General features: G+C 38.7%; 1 protein-coding gene across 2 annotated transcripts; it reads right to left on the reverse strand.

Moving 5' to 3' along the window:
* Window positions 1-1492: 1492 nt before the first annotated feature.
* Window positions 1493-20422, reverse strand: gtpbp3 (GTP binding protein 3, mitochondrial). Of its 2 annotated transcripts, none has more exons than XM_067596517.1 (11): window positions 20066-20422; window positions 18247-18515; window positions 17270-17356; window positions 16286-16368; window positions 15392-15511; window positions 10906-10978; window positions 8099-8242; window positions 6067-6232; window positions 4369-4499; window positions 4025-4211; window positions 1493-3478 (listed from the first exon to the last, which is right to left on the reverse strand). In XM_067596517.1, the coding sequence occupies exons 1-11, from the start codon at window positions 20128-20130 to the stop codon at window positions 3247-3249; spliced, it is 1557 nt and encodes a 518-aa protein (XP_067452618.1). In that variant the 5' UTR covers window positions 20131-20422; the 3' UTR covers window positions 1493-3246. The 2 variants fall into 2 exon arrangements, with proteins under 2 accessions (XP_067452618.1, XP_067452617.1); XM_067596516.1 differs by having other exon boundaries at window positions 18247-18518.
* Window positions 20423-22763: the final 2341 nt, after the last annotated feature.

Raw genomic sequence — 22763 nt, forward strand, 5'->3', positions numbered from 1 at the left:
GTCATGATTCAAAATTAAGAGCAGGATGGGATGAGTAATGGTCATTATCATTTTTATATCTGTATTACAGTAGACAGACGACAGGAGAGCAGATGCAACAAAGGTTCCCAAGCCGGACTCAAACCAGCGGAGGCATCTCATGGTAGGCGTCTTAAGCTACAGGGGCCCCCTTGTCTTTGATACTCTTAAAGTTTTGTTCATTTAATTTATTCACTGAAATCTACAAATTGAGGATTATCATTATCAAACTTACAATACTGTATGACTTATTTTAAATTGAGGCTTAAAACATTTCTCTTTGCCATTGCATTTTATTAAATTAACATTTTACACTGCGCTGTACATCTTTATTCTTGTGTTTTATTCCATTTTAGCTTATTTTTATCTTCTCATTTATTTCATTCTTTTAAAAGTCTTATTTATATGTGTCTTTTTATATTGCTTTGTGTTTCTTTTAGATCTTGTCTTAATGCTCTTTTACATGTTACATACAGTCAAGCACTTTGAACTGCTTTGTTGTTGAAAGGTGCTAATCAGAGGTTGCCTTATCTTCTTACTTACTGGCATATTTTATAGGGATGTTTCCATGCAACTGTTTCTTAAATAAAGAGACCAAGAATTAACTGTTTAGTGCTCCAACCCAACCACATTATCCTCAACCCTCAATACTCTATGGTGCATACGAGAACATATCTATAGCACCAAGTATTACAAACTGTCAAATATTGAAAGCTGGCATTCCAGGAAGATTTATTATCTTGTTTACAAATAGTTCAAATAGTTCCTGATTTTAATTTTATTAAAAAAAATCCAATTCTAGACTATTTTATGTCGGCAAAGTTCCCGTACAGCTGCTTGTTGCTAAACAACATTTGAGAACTAAAAGAAGTGATTTTGTATAAAAAAATACAATAAGGAATAAAAAACACTGTTGTTTTGGTATCATGTACATAACTCAGGTACTGAGAAATTAGCATCAGTTGTAGTAAACTCACACAGACACTTCTTCAAAGATGAGCCAGGCTCCAAAATATACTGCCACTGATTTGTATGACAGCAAGTCCCACTTTTAGCTTAAACTCCCCCCTCTGCTGTAATTAATCAAGGAGAACATGAAAGAGGACTAAAAGGCTGACAGAGCAGTACGGAAAGAGGAAAGGTCAGGTAGCAGAAACAGCGAGGAGAGAGACAAAAAGACGGAGAAGACAGGCAGTTATGTTGGTGTACAACGGGGCAAATGTCGTCAGAGACTGGGAGAGAAGAAACCAACCGGGAAAAAAGGGTGAGGAGTTCAACAAGGAAACATAAATATTTGATCAAGGCCAGACTGACAGGGGAACAAAGGCCACATAGAGCATCGCCTCCAAAAATGTCTCTTTCCCACAGAGCAGAGAAGGGAGTTGGGTCGGTCTGACTTTCTTTACATACTGTATGTCTATTTGTGCTTTATGCTGAGAGGTGGACCAATGAAACACACCAGAAAACAAAAGCCTTCACAATTTGTACTTAATTTAATGACAGCTACGGTGAGACAACAATTTAAATGTCAATTCAATCTTTGTAAGGACGAGTAAGCTTTTGAAAAACACATTCATACATTTCAAGTGATGAGGGTACTATCACACGTGAAGTACAGGGTTTGGCAAGTTAAGAAATTCTTGCAAGTGCATTGGGCATTTGTATGGCAGCATATGATGTGAAGGTGTATTGTTATGTGAACTTTCATTTGGAATTATAAAAGCAAATGTGGAAAAGTGCAAAAAAAAAAAGAAAGACTTACAGTAACAAACCAATGCATGATAATGACTAAAATCTATAGTACATTGCACACGAGACAAACAATTGTCTGCCTTATATCTGTTTGATTTACAAGAAAAAAAAAAAGATTTGTTCCAAAAACGCACATTATCACTTTTAGTCCATATCAAAGATCCCATATATGTGAATTAACTGTCAACATGTTAAAGGAGAATTCACATGTTAAAGAAATAGTTCGATATTTTGGGAAATATGATTATTAATTGTCTTGCTGAGAGTTAGATGAAAAGAACGATACCACTCTCGTGTCTGGCCGCAGCTGGTTAGCTTACCTGAGCATAAAGACTGAAACAACTAGCTTGACTCTGTCCTGAGGTAACAGAATCTGCCCGCCCGCACCTCTAAAGTTCACTTAACATGTTATGTTTTGTTTTTTCAATCCATTCAAAAAATGAAGTGTAAAAATGACAAGTTGTGGTCTTACAGGGCGTTGCGTGCCAAACTATTTCTTGGCTCAGCCAATGACTTCCTGAAGTCGAAGGTGGTTGCCTGGTAACCTCGCGATAAAGAAAACACTCACACAACTTCATATTGAATGGAAGTCCCAGTGGTATCGTTTTTCTCATATTATTCTTGGAAAGACAGGGTCAAAAAATGTCAAACTACTCTTTTAATTTAGTTGATTTTCAAGTAAGCTGCAATGTAAGTTGCAGCAAATAGTCACTACCTATGTCTACTGCGTCAAAGTCAGATAAATCATGCAAAGGGGCATCTAGGGGTAGCCAAGGGGTTTCAGACGCTAACCATGTAATTGTACCATCCATGGTTCAAGACTATCCAGGGACATTTGTTGCACATCATCCCTCATCTCTCTCTCCTCTGTCTCAATTAAAGCCAAAAATACCCATAAATACTTTACCTAAAAATAATAACAGATTTCACAAAGAGAACAACCTGGAGAAACACACACACAAAGGAATACAGCTGAAATTATACCTGCTCCTAAGAACAAATTCTTCATTGTCTTGCTGTACAAACAAACTTTGTATCCATGACCTTGCAGAGTTCTGCAGCTGGCTTTATTTTGCAGCACAAAATTTACTTTGGCTGTTAAGATGTGACCCAAGAGCCTAATATTCCCCTATCAAAGGCCTTCAAAATCTATTTTTAATAACTACGACTCAAGACTTTCCAAACACTTGTCCAGCATAAATGAGGCCTCTGAGGCACCTGTCATCACGCTCGACTATTTTCAGTGTATTAACAAAAAACAAACATTGTCTTGGGAGCGGAGTGATTCTGCAGCCAAGAACATGAATTTCATTCTTCTTACTCTCGCTGTGCCTCGAAGCCTGGCATAATGCCGAAGCTGTGCCCCTTTTGTCTCATTTTCTCTACTGGTACTCTGGGACTATATGAGAATGCGGCCTTCCTCTCTGAGCGGGCTATTATTACATGTGCTTCATGTTTTTGCTGCTACTCATCTGACTATTTCCCAATGCAGAAGTCTTTGAAGATGATATCCAGGATCTCCTCTGCTCCGACCCGTCCAGTGATCCTGCCCAGGCTGGTGAGGGCCAACCGGACACCCTCGGCTGCCAGAGCGAGGTCGGTGTCGCGATATCGTTGGTACTGAGCCAGGGCCGCAACACACTGCTGCAGGTGGGCCCTGTGACGAGCCTGGGTCAGGGTGGGGGCACCAGACAGAGGGTCGCCACACCTAGAGAGGAAGTCAGAGTACAGGGAAATAAAACACTCATTATTATGTGTTTTTATACTAAAACTCTATGAAAAAAAGCACATGGGTGAAAAAAAAATCTGATTAAAACAATCAATTTGCAGCACAAACATATTGTAGTTTGGTTCCTTTTTTATTTCTGACTTTGGCAACTCTCAAGTCAAATTTATTCATTGAGCACATTTAAAAACATTATGTTGACCAAACTTGCCCAAACAAAGATGAGAAGACTGATACCGCTATTATATCTGCCTGTGTAATATGAAACTTGAGACAGCAGTCGGTTAGCTAAGCATAAAGACTGGAAGCAGGGGGAAACAGCTAACCTGACTCTCGCTAATTTACACTTTATGGCTTTAGTTTAATCTGTTTAAAAACCTAAGCGTATTCCTTTAAGATGTATCCATGCTAATATTAATTTTGGTTCTTATAAAATCATCACACGTCCCACAGAAGAAACAAGAAATTAATCTTTCTCATGCATCGTCGCCCTGGCACAACAAAATTTAATATATTATAGGAACTCACAGAGTCTTGACACTGCTGTGTAGCACTGTGAGGAAGTCATGCAGTCCTTCGTTAGTGTGGCAGGAGACCAGACAGACAGGAGGGAGTCCAGAGATCTGTCTCAGCTCCCTGTCCAATGTTTTCCTCTGTTCCTCAGGCAGCAGGTCCGTCTTATTCAGCACCAGGAGGCACCTGTCTACAGGAAAAGCTGTGATACGTAGAGAAGGGGAATTTTTAATAAGAAATGCCAAAGTGATAATGATAAAAACTCTTTTACTGTCCCACTGCACATAATCCTTCAAAATTAAGTTGAAAGTCTCACTAGTAGTCCAGCAGAAGAAGAAGACGAGGTCTAGCTATGATACCTGTCTGACGCTGCTCCTGTGAGGGCAGGACGCTCCTCAGGTGTTCCTCCAGGAAAGCTGCAGCTTGCTGGGCATCAGGGGGGAGGTGAGCACAGTCCACAACCACCAGAGTCAGATCTGCCTGCTCCACCCTGCAGAAAACAAAGCAATTCATTATTCAGACTTTTTATTTTTAATGCAGAATACTTTTTTAATCTTAATCTTTACACTGTAGGCAAACCTTGAACTGAGAGATGCACTAATATCATATCAATATCACGTAAAATAACAAATACCTTTTGGCCATAATATACACATTATTGATTTTTTTTCCCAGAGACCATATTGATTCTCCATATTGATCAAGACAAAATGATTTCAAAGGTGGCTGTAAAAGAGTCCACTAAGATTTTCTGGTTACTCAGGTACATTTTCTACTTGATAGCATTTTGCATTATTACAATATTAAGTAAAGTTGTGAGAAATACTGTGTTATTCCACAAAATAAAATTTCTGGTTACTGTAGCAGCTGCAAATGTACGCTGATATGATGCCTCAGGGCAGAAGCGTGGTTCCCTGGTCTCTAATTTTGGTATTTAAGTCATTTTTAAAAGATGAATTAATCTAAATATTATTCACTTTAAATACTGAGGTTGATGTTGCCACCAGCACAAAGCCACTGCTTTGCCTCGGGTCTCACTGTGAGGTAGCAGCAGCAGCAGCGGATGCTTGTACTCGCCACGTCCTTCCTCTAGTGACCTGGGTCACGAGCCTCTGACCTGCTCCCTGCACAGAAAGTTCCCTATAGAAGACAAACTGCCCACGCTTCCTATAGAGCCACCAGGTCACCCAACTAACTTACACAATCCATAAAGGATGAGTGTTTGCGCTGAAAATTGTATTTGTGCAGTTAGGTTTTCTTTCCATTTGTCTTTCATCTGTTTTTACTAGTTACGAAACAAATCTTAAGAGATTCATGTTTATGTTGTTTTTCAAACGAAAAACAGCAACAAACAAACAGCAACAAACAGCACGTTTTCCCATTGAAAAGGTTTCGTCTTCTACCATTTAACAAATGTTACTGGTAGCAGTTTCAATGTGATTTAAAGCCTAATTACTGTGTCAGATGCTATCCCCCCCTGCCAAGAACACAAGTACTGGGGAAACACTTCATCTTTTTTTGGCATGTAAATTAACATACTGTATAGTGAAACACAAAGTACCCATATGTGATAAAACATGTCATGTCATGTGTACATGCATGTGTATAAAAGTTGATTGAACAGTGTGTGTGTGTGCGAGCGTCCATTGTTCTGTCTGTTAGCTTGTTTGTATATGACAAAATAGTGATGACGACTCCAACAAGTATTACTATTCTTCCTCCGTGTAAACAGTGGAAGCGGCTGTCAGTGAATGGCCATGTCATTTACATCACACTACTTGAGGTAAATACTCTACAACTTCATTGCATAACCTCCTCAGGGTGTTTGTTCCATGTATTTATAACTGTGCAATAGTTATAAATACAATTGTCAGCAATAATATAAACTCAGGAGGTTACACAGACATTACATTAAATTACATATGAACAGGGGAAAGGAATGACTTATTTCTTCCTTTCTTTGTTCAGCAGCAAGTGCAGCATCCATCTCAGGGCTAGTTTGTCTGTCTCACATTATGGACAAATGAGCAGCACATGAGCAGTAAATGTTCTGCTACCTTTCCCGAGCCCGGCGGACCCCCTCTCTCTCCACCACGTCCGGGCTGTCTCTGAGGCCGGCTGTGTCACTCAAGAGGACAGGGAAGCCACCGATGTCCAGTGCTGTCTCCACTACGTCCCTGGTGGTCCCAGCAATGGGAGACACAATGGCTGCAGGTCTCTGGCCTGGATTTAAAAAAGGTTAAAAGTTAGAGGATAAAGCTAGTGATATTCTATATTTTTCTTCTTCGTCAACAAATTCCATGAAAAGATTGAAACCAACAGTGTGTTTGTCCGTCTTTCAGTACTTTCCAGCTTACCTAACCTGTCTATGGCTCTCAGCCCGAAGCCCATTTGTTCCTAAACTGCTGGGCACCAGTTTTTGAAAATGTTACTCAAACAGGATTAAATAGTACATTTGTTGGGGCCTATTTTTAGCAGGAGATTTGGTGCTCTAGTGAATATGTCTCCTGAGGCAACAGTGTGACTCACAAATGTGTTTTAATGGTTTTTGGACAACGATGGAGGTCGACGGCACAGAGGAATGAGCTCCACTATATTAGCCATTGGCTACACGGACAATACATGTTAGTAGGATCAATTCATCATTGGTTCTTATATGAATTTGTTGACAAGAAAAAAAATATGGAAATCACAAAATCAAAAGTGAGCCCAAAGTTGCAGAATTAATCTAAAAAAAGTCATCATCAAAATAATTTTGTACATTTTCCTTTGTTTTAATAATTTTCTAAAAGCTGGCGTCAAAATCTCAAAACAGAGAGAAAACAATCCCCCTTCCTCATGTTTTTGTTCTTTTTTTAAAGATTTTCCTATGTTAAATAACTGATTATTCTTTATTTATTCAATCCAAACACCTCATTATTACTTGTCAGTGCACACTGGGTGAGCTCACGTCATTGGGTAGACTTATCAGGAGAGGAAATGATAACAGGATTTTATCTTAAGTTTGACAAATACTCCTGTTATTCCGATAGGAAGCTGTGAGGGGCCCCTGCCAAGCCTTCACTCTGAGTAGTTTATATAAAATGATCCTAAATGATTTCAGGATACAATATTCTAAACAAATATAACTTTACAGCATAAACAACAAGGGTTTTAGGAACTGCCTGGGAGTGAGAAAATTGAGACGCTACAACATTACGTGTGAAATGTGTTAAATATAGAATGTTTATTTCTATATTTACTATATTTATTTACTGTATATACACATGTCATTATTAACTGTCATTGCTTCACTATCAATTGCAAATTATTGCAGACTGTGTCTCAAATGCCTGACCAGATTTAAAAGACTAAGATTGCGTTCCTGTGCTATGAAAGTAGATTAAGATAATACGCCTCACATTCTGATTTTTAGATGAAAAGGTTAGCAACTGTAACATTTAAGCAAATAAAATAACTTGTGCTTGTTTTACAAAATAATCAAAGCTTGCAAACTGCTTTTGCTAATGAAGACTGCAAGATGTGGTTGAAAGAAAAAAGCTAATAAATGGACCTTAAGTTACCTTTATCGTGTCAAACCACTATTTCCAAGGTCAAAAAATTCACGCTCAACTTTTGTGATGTTTACTTTTGATTTTAGGGAAACAAGAAAAAACTTCTGCTCAAAATGAAACTTCAGCTATTTTTTTAAACAAAGTTAAACCAAACCCTGAATGTTGGAGCTGAGGGTCAAAGCGTACAACACTAATCCCCATGACAACTTTCACACTGCCTGATTTCAGAGTCAGACTGCTGCTTGTTTCTAGATTCGTCTTCTCCACAAAATCCTGTCTTGGCAAGGATGTTTGATTTTTTTTCTCACTTTCTGTGCACAGAGCACAGTGTTTGCATTTTAATGAATGCACATTTCAAAACATTTTTTAAATCATGCTGCTTATTTATGACTGATTCTACCTTCTTCTCCTTCGTGACTGACAGCAGCATGATTCAACACTTAAGTCCTTAAGTCTGCATTTAGAAGATAGTATGTCACGTTCTAATCTTAATCCCTTCATGGAGTGTGTGTGTGGGTTTTCTTGGTTCTCTTACAGAGTGTGTTCAGGAGGCTACTTTTCCCTGCATTAGTAGCTCCAGCGATGACCACCTGGACTCCGCTGCGTAGCCGCTCGCCCCTCCTCTCATCTTTTAGGTGTCGCTCCATCTCTGTTTGCAGATCATACAATGAACCGTCCACTGTGGCGGTGACAGGGAGAGAGAGACAGAGGAGGGAAAAGGACGTGACGAAGGTTTCATGTTTAACTTCACTTTCGTGACCTTGTAAAAGGAATTTTTGTCCTTTGAAGGAAAAAAGACCCTGTCCTCCGGTGTCTGACATCTTTTGTCTGGACGAAAAATAGGTCATGGCCTGTCTCTTTCCGCATATGACAGACGGGGAAATTTTTACAATATGATGCTTCAACAATTCAGTGCATTCATAAAGTATTCAGACCTCGTCACTTTTTTCAAATTTTTTTATGTTGCAGCCTTTCGCTAAAATAGTTTAAATTAATTTTTTCCACTCATCAAATCTACACTTAAAACAAAGTGATGACAGAATTTTAGAAATTTGGGCAAATTTTATTCAATTTTTATTTAAAACATGTTAAAAGTAAAAATATATATAATTAAGAAAACAAGACAAACAAAATCATCAGCAAACAAAGAAATTCATTAAATTCAAATTAAATACTTTTCTAGTCCTTTTTTTGCCTTAACAATAAACTTTTATGATTAGTATGTGTCCATGATATCCATCTCTATCAAATCAAACAAAAAACAAAAATATTATATTAAAAAGGAAAAACTGAAATATCACATTGACATAAGGATTCAGACCCTTTACTCAGTACTTAATTGAAGCACCTTTGGCAGCGATTACAGCATCAAGTCTTCTTGGGTATGATGCAACAAGCTTTGCACACCTGGATTTGGGGATTTTCTGCCTTTCTGCAGATCCTCTCAATCTCTGTCACTCTGTCAGGTTGGATGGGGACCATCGGTGGACAGCCATTTTCAGGTCTCTCCAGAGATGTTTGATTGGGTTCAAGTCAGGGCTGTGACTGGGTCACTCAAGGTCATTCACTCCTGCGTTGTCTTGGCTGTGTGCTTAGGGTCATTGTCCCGTTGGAAGGTGAACTTTCGGCCCAGTCTGAGGTCCCGAACACTCCTGGACCAGGTTTTTATTAAGGATATCTCTGTACTTCGCTCCGTTCAGCTCTCCCTCCACCCTGACCACTCCCCTAGTCCCTGCCGCTGAAAAACACCCCCACAGCATGATGCTGCCACCACCATGTTTCACCGTTAGGATGGTATTGGGCAGGTGACGAGCGCTGCCTGATTTCCTCCAGAAATGATACTTAGAATTGAGGCCAAAAAGTTCGATCTTGGTGTCATCAGACCAGAGAATCTTGTTTCTCACAGTCTGAGAGTCCTTTGGGTGATTTTTCGCAAACTCCAAGCAGGTTTTCCTGTGTCTGTCATTGAGGAGAGGCTTCCGTCTGGCCGCTCTGCCGTAAAACCCAGATCGGTGGAGTGTTGCAGTGATGGTTGTCCTTCTAGACGTTTCTCCCATCTCCACACAGGATCTCTGGAGCTCAGCCAGAGTGACCATTAGGTTCCTCGTCACCTCTTTTACCAAGGCCCTTCATCCCTGATTGCTCAGTTTGGCCGGGCGGCCAGCTCTAGGAGGAGTCCTGGTTGTTCCAAACTTCTTCCATATAAGAATTATGGAGGCCTCTGTGCTGTTGGGAACCGTCAATGCAGCAGAATTTTTTGTAGCCTTCCTCAGATCTGTGTCTCAACGCAATCCTGCTTCTAAGCTCTGCAGGCAGTTCCTTCGACCTCATGGTTTGGTTTTTGCTCTGATATGCATTGTCAGCTGTGAGACCTTATATAGACAGGTTTCCAAATCATGTCCAATCAATTGAATTTACCACAAGTGGACTCCAATCAAGGTGCAGAAACATCTCCTTTTTAATTAATTTGCCAAAATTTTTTAAATTTTGTTTTCACTTTGTCATTATAGGGTATTGAGTGTAGACTGATAAGGGCAAAAAATGAATTTAAACAACTGCATAAGACTGCAACATAACAAAATGTGAAAAAAGCGAAGGGGTCTGAATACTGTCTGAATGCACTGTACATCATTTTTCTTAGAGTGAAAAATGTTCATTTCTGGTGAACCTGAATCGAGCACATTAATACACCCAACTTGAGATAACTTGTCCTGTCATTATCTGTATGTTTGCAGGTGGCGATGGAAAGTATTTATGCCAGCTTTTCTATTTTTGGAAACAGGTCTATTATTTACTTGCAGCTTGCCTCCGAGGCGTGAGCCAACATTCCATGCCACCAAAACAAACAAATAGTTCCCAGGGTTTATTGTGTCGGAACTTCACAACATCTGAGGCTTCTAAAGAGCTCTGCCAGTGCCAGACAGCAGGCGACAGACTCAAGGGGGACATCCCTCACACATACATACACACACACACACTCACCTTCGCATGCACTGTGAGAATGGGAAACCTGTGCATAGAAAGCACAGTTGGGCTGCAGACGGTGCTACTGATAGTACTATTCCTGTGAGTGACATGGCAGGTTGGCTTTGAAGGCAAGACGAATGCCTCTACTGTCCCCCTGGCCTTCTCTCCACACTTCCTAAAAGGAAATTGTTTTTTAAGCAGTTTGATGTCTATGGCTTCTCCCTACACTGCAGCAAACGCGCACGATGGCCAGTTGAAGATCCAAACAGGAAAGCCAGCCTGACTCCTCTCTCCTTAGAAAGAAACAGAACCCCACACCTCCCTCTGAAGCCCCAAGAATGACTGTGCTGTGATTTTTTTTTTTTGCATACATACCTTGGTTTAAGATCCCATCCTCAATGAGCTCATCCTCACTGAAGTCTATGAAGGCCTCCACATGGGCGAGACACTGTGAGACAGCGCAAAACAGAGCGGAGAGAAGGGAAGAGGATGAAATGCAGGTTTTACTTAAACCAGTTAACTAACACACTGAAATCAATCTTAAAATAAATACCCACATGCCTATATGTACATTAAAAGCATTGTTAGTCACTAAAATTGTTCCTCCTCTCCATTTCAACCACAAAGAGATCTGTTCAGTTTCACTGTAAGACACGGGAGACAAGAACCCACAGTCCTTGCTCCGTGCAAAAATGCCATGGCACAGAGATTGTAACACAAAAAGGAAAAAAGTACTAAAAACACTGTAACTATGGAAGATACCCTCTTGATTTGTCGAACCCAGACTGCTAAAGCCTCATACTCGCTTCAGTGCGACTTGCATCAAAATGCATTTTTTAAAATTGTTCTCTAGTGATACTGTCAAGTTTATTTGTATGTTGAAATGTTAAAAGGTGAGTAGCACAGAAAATGCCAGCGACAGTAAACAGGCAGTATATCTTGCTGCTGCCGTAGCTGGTTCAACCATATTACCATGTTGCTGGTGATACTTGTGCATAATAAAAATGAAGGCTACTGTAACGAATTCATTGAATGTTCAAAACATAAACCAGTCAGGACACAAAACACAAGTCTTTATTTATCTGGAGCAAAAAAGCACCACACCTAGCAGCACCCTCTAGCGCGGGTCAACTAGAAATTCGTCCTTGTGGTTGTATGCCTCCGCCAACCGGTAAAGTTGCAGTTTACATCCTTGTCTGTCCAGACCCATATAATATTTGTAGTGAAGACTTTGAAGGAATTAAACAAAAGGTATTAAGTGTATTTTGCTTGTATGTGTTCACATGCTTGGTCAATAAAGCTGATTCTGAGTTGTAGCCATGACAGTAGACAAAGCTTCAGATATGCATGTTGCTGCAAAGAAGCTACAAATTCTAAAACGTGGACACTTCACACGCATCTTTCACCCGGCAGCACAGAAGATCTACACGATCACCACAGTTTCAAGGCGTGAACCCAAGATTAGTGTCACCAATTCAGTATCTGACCAAAAGTGAAATACAGTCACAATCTCTCCTTCTGTGCCTGAGTTATGGCATTGAATAATGGCGAGTGTTTTTGCAGAACAATATGATGTCACAGTGAAGTTGACCTTTGACCTTTTGGGTATAAAATGTCATCACTTTTATCCTATTAGACACTGTCATAATTAGCACATGATTTCTTGAGTTATGGTCAAAAACGTGTTTTGTGAGGTCACAGTGACCTTGACCTTTGACCTCCAAATTCATATCAGTTGATCCTTGAGTCCAAGTGGATATTTGTGCCAAATTTAAAGAAATTCCCTCAAGGCGTGCCTGAGATATCGCATTCACAAGGATGGGACAGACGGACAGACAGACAAACAACTGGAAAACATAATGCCTCTGACCATGGCTATTGCCAGCACGGAGGCATAAAAAATAACGTTTTCAGTATTCTTTTCTGCTTTTATTCTGTTTTTTTAAATAGTGTTCAACTATAATTGTATACAGTGTGTCTATCTGGTGTATATAAATACTACTTCCTCTGACCTTCTTCCATTTACATCATTGCCACACTTTTGAAATTCACTTTAACTCGGAGTTCAGGAGAAGAAAAGCTATTGTATTTCCACCACATCACCGATCAGTATCTTGATTGACACTGCAGAACATAAACACAATAGTAGTATAGCTGCACGAAAACAGGAAGCATGAAATCCCCATACTTTAATCCATTCACAAAAGTGGGAAGCCAACAGTTAAAAAAGTTGCATTGTTTAGGTGTCAAATCAGGGTATGACCCAAAGCATCATGCAGATGGTATACTTCTGATTAACTGGATTCCAAGAAAGCTTCGTCCAAAATAAAAGCACCTTTTAATTGCTTCCAGGAATCTTCCTAAAAGAGCTGTAGACAAGCAGCTCAACAAAGTTTCTCAAGGGAGAACACCTGGACTTGTTGGTCAGACCTGGTGCCAAAGTATCGCTGGTCATTCTCCAAAACATACCACAGAAAAGGAGGGTTTGGCTCGCAGCCATGAAGCGTTCATCTGTGTTCAGTGACCTGCTGCTCTGACCTGCCATAACATGGTGTGAAAAAAGAACTCAGAAATAAGCCAGACCACATATACCACCATATCATTGTAATAAGCGCCTGTAGCTTATTATCTGGAAGTCTCATTAATAATTGTGAGACCGTATGCTAACAACTTGCATGCAAAAAACTTAAAACAAAATACAAACGTGACCTTGGATAGCTGCAACACTGAAAAAAGTTGCTATGTTCTCTCCCAGAGAAGTTCAAGCTCAACTGCATGAAGTTTCTGAACTTCTTTGACAGCTTGCTCAAGTATCAGGTGGTGTGAAAAGAACCCTACGTCCTGGTCAGATCACTAGCTTTCAACAACAGTCACTAACCCCTGTACTCAACTATTGTACAGTAATGTGAATTTTACAGTTGAACTGATTCTTCCTCCACTCTAATATATCTTATCTTCAAGAGTGGATCAGCTTTCATATAACTATTTATATATGCGGTATACAGGATACTGTTTAGATAAGAAAGACAATACTGCTGCATAGAATATATTCATGTCTTGTTTGTGTGCCAGTCTTGAGTGACAGACGAACAACAGCTGTACTTGGCATTACGCTGTTTAATCCTTCCAAACAATGCTAAGCCAGCTGTTCAGAAGAAACAACATTGAATGGGTGTCACTTGAGTGATGGTGGAACTGCGCATGAGTTGCTTTCCTCAGGAAAGTCCAAATTAACAAGGTCACTGACTCTCAGTAGCTTTGACCGTGATTCTGATGCCAGGACGGAGCAGAATACACAGAACACCTAGTTCTGTGTAATCATCACAAAGCTTTTTGACAGAGAGTCAGAGTGCTGACCAGAGGAAGTGTTGAGGTCATTGACCTCATCCTTTCAGCCACATCAGTTATCACATAATAGTAAAAACAACAACAACGACATATAAACTGTATTAACAAATCAAAACAATGTGGTCCTTCAGTAGATCAACACTAATATGAATCAGATATTACGGTCGTACAAAACTGTGCTCTTATCTGCTGGGAAATATACTATTTTTATTCAAGTTTACTGGAATTATATGATAAATTATGTATTTTAAAAAAGACTTGAATTAGTTTCAAACTAGGAATAATGGCAGTGGTAGTAACACCATAATGTGTTTGAAATTATATTTAAAAGTATATTGATAATATTGGCAATTGATAATGATATATTAGTATACCTGCAAGAATAAGTATCAGTATTTTAGAAAACCGGACAGGTTTCTCTATGTGAAGTGACATTATGTCCAATTTATTCCTTTTCTTCCTTCGAATGTGTTTGGTGTGTTGTGTGTTTCCAGTGCTAAATAGGATGCAAGATAAATATCTTTATTAGAGAGATGACAAGAAACGGTTCCCAGCCAGACTTGAACCAGGGACTCTGCAGTTCATGGTTGACATCTTGACCCCTAAACCACAGGAGCACCCCATAAAATGGATCATAAAAATTAATATTGGGATTCTAAGTATTAAAAAGACAAACACAATGGGTAGGTACAACAGCCAAATGAAAACAGGAAGCCTCCAATTCCTATTAGTTAATCCATCAACAGTGTGCTGCAAAAGCCATTGCGAGATACCAAAGAAAAACAACAGACAGCATTGTTTTGGGTGTGAAACTACTGAGGCCCAACCTACAGCACAGTACAGACGGGCTTTTTCCCGTCACTGTAAATAACACTGTTTCCAGAGAAATGTTAGACATCATGAACATGGACAATGTGTCTCCAAGGAGAAGGAGGAGTTCAGCTTGTTTCTGCTGTCAAGACAAAACACAAAAACGGTTGCTACCTGTTCACCTGAGATATGATTCAAAGACCATATCTAGTAGATTATGAGTCAAGACCAGGTCCAAAGGTGGTTGAGATGAGTTTAAGTCCAGAGCAAAGTCTGATTCCAAAAGGCAAATGTACATTTTTTTGACTAGAAGTGTCTGAGAAGCAGAAATGTAACATCCAACTAATCACAGTTTCTACAGTAGAGACAAAACCACATAAATGTTCAAAAGGCTGGGGAAAAATCGCACACCAAACATCAATAAAACATAGTTTTGCATCATATAGAAAAATTAAAAAAGAAAGTCAGTTCCATATTGTAGCATCAGAGACAACGACAAAACCACAATGTGAGAAAAGCGCTCAAAACCTGATTTGAAGCCAGACTCTTCAGTTCTTGCCACACATGCAGTACTACACTTTTTTTTACCTTTAAGCTCACAGCTCCAAGTCTAATGAAAACATCTATCTGTTTGCATGTCTACTATCTGTTTATTATGGAGAAAACCACTGTGTACACCACCACTATCTACAGGACAACCTACCCGTTTCAGTTTGTGAGTCCAGTCCTGATAGAGGCGTCCCAGTTCTCCTGACATCTGCCGGAGAGCCTGCCTCCTCTGGGCCTCTGTCTCAGCATGAATCAGATCCCCAAGCCCCTCAACCTTCAAGGAGCATTATTATAAATAAGAACCAGTACAAAAGAAACATTTTTATATTGCAATATCTATCTTTATAAAGCCCCTCCAAACGTGTTATTTACAGAACCAGTTATATGGCTTTATAAGCATGTGATGCTGCTGTGTGTACGATTTATGATGCTCATTAGACTGTTTTTATGTTCTTGACAAGAAAAATTATTTTTAGGGGCAGTAAAGTTTATCGTATCTCATATCTTACTGGGATAAGAAATTAGCTTCTTCTCTCAGGAAGAATTTTGCTTTCTTGTTCTGATTTTACAAAACATTTTGATCATTTTCAGGGGCAATTCTGTTATACTGTAGAAATTAAACTGTAAAAATACATTTGCATTGCCGACTGATAAATAAAAACTCAATTTATAATGCTAAAATTTACTTTAAATCATGATGTCATGTCATACACAGTAGACAGACAATCCTGAATAGACCTGTATTACTGTTTGTGGCTGCATACTTGGCTGCTCATTGGTGAAAAAAACAGAACAAACACCATTTCTCTCAGCCAGAATTTACCATCTTGGGGGACCACAGCTGCATTTATGCAGAAATTTTTGACAACCCAATGAAAGAAATGTACAAAGGGTAAAATATGTAAAAAAAATTCAATGTTGACATTATATGAACTTGAAATCCCTGTTCATATCTTAACTTGTTTTTTCCATATTTGTCCTGTATAATTAATCAAAAATATGATACAAATCTGCAGAGATTTGTTTGTACATGCTCTTCTTGACCTACCTCTGTCAGGCCAAGCTTCCCTGCTTGAAAGGCCCTCCGCGTGAACTCTCCAGCTTCAGCAGGCCTCATGCCAGGCACGCTTCCTGAGAAACAAACACACACACAGCATACAAACATGAAAAAATGTATGAGTCGGGTGGTTGGTATGCATCATGCACACAATACACACACACACACACACACACACACACACACACACACACACACACACACACACACACAAACCAGAGAGGATCAAACACAGAGTCAATGTGTCACTCAGGGTTCAACAGACAACTGTGCAGGTTAAAGAAGTTACATTTTCATTGTTTTCACAACAGTTTTCTAAATCTCATCTGGAGGAGACAACAGTAAGCACAAAACCATTCAGCCAAATAAGATCACAATCTGTTTACTGGAGTAAAATATTCTGTTTAACAAGCTACTGACTAGTTATCATCTTTCCAATAGTGTGACTACCTTTTATTCAGTTTTAAAAATCAAGAATTATTCAAAAATGTCTTATAAATGCACTGTACTATTTTCTTATCTCACTATTCATGATTAATGATAACCTTATATTAACTGGTGATAACCTTGAACTGTGAACCATTTCAGATTTATACAATACTGCCCTCTAGAAGGCCAATTTGAGAACTGCAGTATAACATGTATTTGTTGGTCACGGTGGGATTGACATGCCTGCCAAGGCCCATATTATAAGTATCTTTGAAATAGGAATATGTGTGTCAGTTTTTCCTTTTAAGTCACACTGATGGACAGTCACATAACTCGACCACATACTGTGTTTAGAATATTTATGCAGGCTTAAAGCTTGAGGAGTCGAGGCTGTGAATAGAATCAAATAGAATGGGCACAAACATTGAGAAAAATGTTAAAACAACATTGACTGTACATCACATGGTGTTGTATGTGTGTTATACTGCATTATATCAAGTTGTATAACACATAATTATCATATTCATAATGACAACTGGATGTTACCCAGAGCCTGTAAGACAGCAGTAATGACAGCGGGGCCGCCGTGGATGTGGAACTCTACGCTGTCCTCTCCTGTGAAACTGTGAGGAGCTGATGACAAGAACACAAGAGAAACAACAGGACGAATGTTCTTTAGTCATTTAAATATGTAGAAGGAGCAAAATCCAAGAAATACTTTCATGTTTACAAGGGTGAAGACATAATACTGTGATGACATAAAACACATCAGCTTTGGCTTATCGGGCTTCAACAGGCAGTGAAAGATGATTGATCTAAATATTCTTAACATGAGAGACGGAAATTAACATCAATATTTAGCAAGCATGCTGTTCTGGCATCACCTTACACCAAAGGATTCTAAATACTACTGAAAAAATTAGTTCATTAATCGATAAACTGATTAAAAGAAGATTAGAAAAAGCAATTCTGATAATCAATAATCCTTTTGATCGTTTATCATGCAAAAATGCCAAACATTCACTACAGTTGATCAGATATGAGGATTTGCAGTTTATTATGTTAAATTTGATTTGTGTTTTGAAATGCTGTTTTGACAAAACAAACAGAAAGTCCCAAAAAGTCACCTTGGTCTCCTAGAACTTCTAATTCTTCACTATTTTTTGTGAACGACTGGTTAATTGATAATGAAATAATAGTTGCTCACTCACTCACTCAGGCACTCAGTGCCGTCTTGCAAGATGGTTTGTATTTTTTCTAAGTACTTAGGGTTTGGTGTGTCACTTTTACATCAGTATGGCATAAAAATCCACTCGCATAGACTTGAAAGTGCTTGAATATCCATGTATGTCCTTAACACATGGAGATATAATGTAACACAAATTTTGATATGAGAAAAAGTCACTTAAAACACTCTATTCATCAGCATTATCCTATATTGTACTGTATCATCCATCCATCCTTAAAAAAGCACAGATGAAAGGTGAAGAGATTAAATGTGTGTGTGGTCCAAGTGAGCACACCTGGGAACCAGAGGACAAGTCCTCGGTCCAGCACTTCTTTGGATTGGGGATCTGTGATGCTCCGTAACAGGGCGGTGCGAGGAGAAGGCAGGCTACGTGTTAGCCCGGCCATGCACCTGAGGGCTGTAACTGAGGCGGGACCACTGACCCGTACCACGGCCACCCCACACCTGCCATGGCCTGATGACAAGGCAAAGATGGTTTCAGCATCCACCAGTCCAGCTGGGACTCCATCACAGGTGCCCAGGTGTCTGCTGAATGGATTTCCTCTGCTGGGGAAAAGAAAATAGTGAGACACAATGTAACCTCTAATAATATATTAGATTATTTAAGTCTAATATAGGGTCTAATATGTTGGTTACTTATCTATATAGGCATGCTATAAGTTGTATTATATAATGACAATCCTTATATTATAGAGCCCTGAAACTGACAAAGGGAAGTGAAGGTTATCAAATCAAAAATATAGTAGGGTATGTCAACAAATAATACTGTTAGAATAAAAAATCGAGTGTATTATGAAATATAAACCTTTATATTTACATTGAGAAAAAAGGGAAAAAATAAATTATTAAATATGTGCCAAGACCAAAATCACAGGAAAACTATGGAGTTGAAAATAATTTAATAAAATTTGTTGGTGGTAAAAAGGAAAATATAAAAAGCGTTTCTCATTTAATAACAAACTGAAGTTTAAAGAAAAGTATAAAGATATTTCTTCTTACATCCCATCCGTATTATTTAACTAACAGTATTATTTATTGATGTGTTTCATCATGTTTTTGATCTGATAATCTTTTACTGCCTTTTGTCTGTTTTGGGGTGCCATATGTATTGAAACATACATGAAATCACCTTTGAAACAAGCTAAATGGCAATATTTCATTTCTACAGTGTTCGTATTTCTGTATTAATCTACTACCAGCCGTGGAAAGTAACCAAGTACATTTACTTGGCACAGTTTCAGTGAACTACATTTCAGAGGGAAATATTGTACTTTCTACTCCACTACATTTATTTGACAGCTTTAGTTATTTTTCAGATAAAGATTTGACACAATGGATAATATAACGAGCTTTTAAAATACAACACATTGTTAAATATGAAACCAGAGGTTTCCAACCTTTTTGGCTTTTGACATCTTACAAAAAGCAGTGTGTAGTCGGGGTCACATCTCAGATGTCTATGAGTTGTTAACAGCTCCACTAAATAGTGATTCTTCCTCTAAACTTCTCACATGGTTTCATTTCAATAAATGTTCAAATGATCCAATATTTCATCAAAAATCAAAGATTAAAGAAAAAGTCCAAAAACTGAAAACAGATTTGTGTATCAGAACTTCGTTTTGTCATCTTTTCTCTCCCATTAATCATCTCATGACCCCTCAGATTTGTCTGGTAACCCTTTGGAGGGGCCCGACCCCTAGGTTGGGAACCACTGGACTAAACTAGCTACCTGTATATAAAGTAGTTCAAACAAGCTCCACTTCCAGCAGCTACAACAGTAACATGCTGCTCTAACACTGATGCTTCAGTATTAATAATATAATGTCATACGTTATATCAGTCAGAAGGACGAAATTAGTACTTTTACTTTAATACTACAAGTACATTTTGCTGGTAAAACAGGTACTTTTGCTTCAGTATGATTTTTCATACTGGACTTTTACTTGTAAGTGAGTATTTTTACATTGTTGTGTTGGTACTTTTACTTAAGTAATGGTTCTGAGTACTTCTTCCACTACTGTCTACCACAAGGAAAACGACAAAAGGGGCAGTTTCATAAATAGTGATTAGAAAACAGATATTTAGCAACAAACCTTGTCCTAAGTGTGTGGACAGCAGCTCTCCATATCCCACGATATATGGACGGCAGTGGCAGCATAATATAAGATACTAATGATACTAAAACCAAACGTTTAATGTACTCGCTGTTTCACGTGTGGTTGATTTCAGGGACTGACATTGCAAAAATATGCCCTGTCCTTGACAAAATCATTATGTTTACAATTCCCCCCTGTAAGCTGATGTCAGAATAGCATTTTAATGTAACGTTAGCTGATAAAAAGAGACAGTTATTCATCAGCAACTGTCTCTAAGAGACTAACAAACCCATGTTGACAGCTCCTACCGTTTACATTTACCACGGTGAGGCTGTTGCTCCCCCTGTTGATTGTCATTGGTTAACGGTTTCCACAACAGCGGCAGTCTCTGCAGTCCCATTTGTTCACGGACCTGTCAATCAACAGTAAGTCCCGCCTACTGTGCGCCGTTTAATTCGGTCCGTGTAGCTCCCGTTGCCCTTCATGACACTTACGTCACTGACCGCTAAATAAATAGTAATTTTGATGGATAAATAGATTACAGTGCATGTAGATACGTGTACTTATACATTGACTAACTACAAACAGAAAATACGTACACACCGCACACATCTTGAATTTATTTTCTTTTTACTTGTTGTTTATTTGATTAATATTTTCATTTTTTATTCTAACCTTTTTGTACTATGATTATTTATTTCTTTACTTTATATCAGTCTGAATGATTTCCACACTAATGCACCATGTATCTAGGTGGTAAAGGATGTTATTTGTGGTATAATCTATCTCATTAGTTTGTGGTTCCTCCATGGGAAGGTGCAGATCAGTCCAGTTGTAAAATGCAATACAATGCAGAACAAACATAAGTCTGGTTCTTCCTTAACATGTTCATTTTATTTTCAAATAGATTAAAAGTGGAGAAGTGGACAAAACCCTGTAACAGATCATGAAAAATGCCCATCTCTCTGCAGAAACAGAGATGACTAGTTGTGGTGCTTTCTGCAAAACAGAAATACCAGTAAGGAACAAATCAATTTAGATTAAAGAGTAATTTAGAGCAAAAAACAAAAGGGCAGACAATGGTGTTTCTTTAAAGACAAAATGCCAATATAAATACAGCAAATCAGTGTCAATAAATTGTTTATTCAATAAATTGGTTATTCTTTAGCTTGATTTTCTTGTTATTTGAATCAGTTTAAAATGAGGGATGTTTCTGATATTTTGTCCATTCAGTTCATATCAATGAGGGAAGACTAAGTATTAGAAACACATTTCAGTATAACCACAAACTACAGCTTCCAAAAGGGCCATAAAAACAAAATCAACATCTTTCTAAAACAGTTTAAACTAAAACTAATCATTATACCTGCCATTATGTACAGTATTGCATAACTGTTGTACTAGTCTGCCTTACTTTGGATTATGTATCCCTAATAAAGTGGATTGTGTGCATTAATTGATCACTTTTTAAAACAACATTGTCACCATGTTAACTTTTACAAAGTTAAATTGTCACTCAATGTTTTGCTTTGTGTTGCTTAGAATATGTTTTTTGTGCTTTGTAAATTATTGGTGTTGTGGTCTGTGGTCCGTCATGGCCTACATAGAGTATATCATGCATATCGCTGAATATAAATACAGAGTATAGGCTACATGTGCGTTGGCGTGTGTGCCCCACTGCAGATCCTTGCAGCTGTCAGCCCAGAGGGTGGTGAGTAAGCAGAATTTCTGCTCTCAGACGGGGTACTTCTGAGCGCTGAGCCATACGTGGGGGAGGGCTGCTTGCCTGCCAGCCTGCCTGGATGGCTGCACAGTGAAACACGGCATCCAGGGGGGCTGGCCAAGGAGATGGATTGTGTACACGCTGAAGAGGCACGGTCTGAGGCCCGGGGAGCAATCTTTAACCTGGGATCTCAATAATTTATAGTCTGCATTGTGTGGTAACAAAGCATGACAGCTGCCACCTCACAGCTGTTGAACAACATCAATGCACAAACGTCTTTGTCTCTTCTGACCAAAAAGACTATTAATTAGCAAATAGACTGTTTAATAAAACCATGTAAAAGATGGTAAACACACACACACACACACACACACACACACACACACACACACACACACACACATTGTTTAAAATAGGACAAGCAGGACTATTTATGAGAGAAATACATATTTGACTGTAGTAGATCATATGACTGAGTCTGCATCTTAACTGTAAACAGTGTTTGCTTTGAAGGATGTGAGTTTGCTTAAGGTGTAGGCTTACCTTGTCTTAAGTCCACTATTGTTTTCCCATTTTGAAAGACATAACAAGGCGAACGTGAGCAAATATGACAACATAATTTTTCCTGTAAAGTAAGTCTGCATGTTTATAGTTTGTTGATGTGGATGGTATGAAATAACTAGATCAAGCAATGCTGTGTAGGCAAAAATGAGTATTATACAACTGCCTGCAAAGTATATTTTAGCGTGTTTTGAGTGTCCAGTGGACTGAGGAGAGGAGACATAACTTGTCCCAAGACCTGAGTGTCACTAAAAATTTAATCTATGAAGATATTTTTTGCATTAATAAATAAGTCATAGTCTATTTAATCTTTGAAGACAGGGTATAGTGCAGTCACACTCACATAGGAGCAATAGTCTACCTACTGGACTGGATAAACCACCTGCCTGATAGAAAGCACTGCTGAGAGAA

This window comes from Thunnus thynnus, chromosome 8 (assembly GCF_963924715.1).
Source record: "Thunnus thynnus chromosome 8, fThuThy2.1, whole genome shotgun sequence".
Lineage (NCBI taxonomy): Eukaryota > Metazoa > Chordata > Actinopteri > Scombriformes > Scombridae > Thunnus > Thunnus thynnus.

What these genes read in the sequence shown, in the direction of transcription:
- gtpbp3 (XM_067596516.1), bottom strand. Translation starts at nt 20,130, where the DNA reads ATGCTGCCACTGCCGTCCATATATCGTGGGATATGGAGAGCTGCTGTC. An exon ending in ACTTGTCCTCTGGTTCCCAG is followed by an intron (nt 17,357 to 18,246) that starts GTGTGCTCACTT and finishes TCTTGTCATCAG; the next exon opens with CTCCTCACAGTTTCACAGGA. An exon ending in TGCTGTCTTACAGGCTCTGG is followed by an intron (nt 16,369 to 17,269) that starts GTAACATCCAGT and finishes TTTGTTTCTCAG; the next exon opens with GAAGCGTGCCTGGCATGAGG.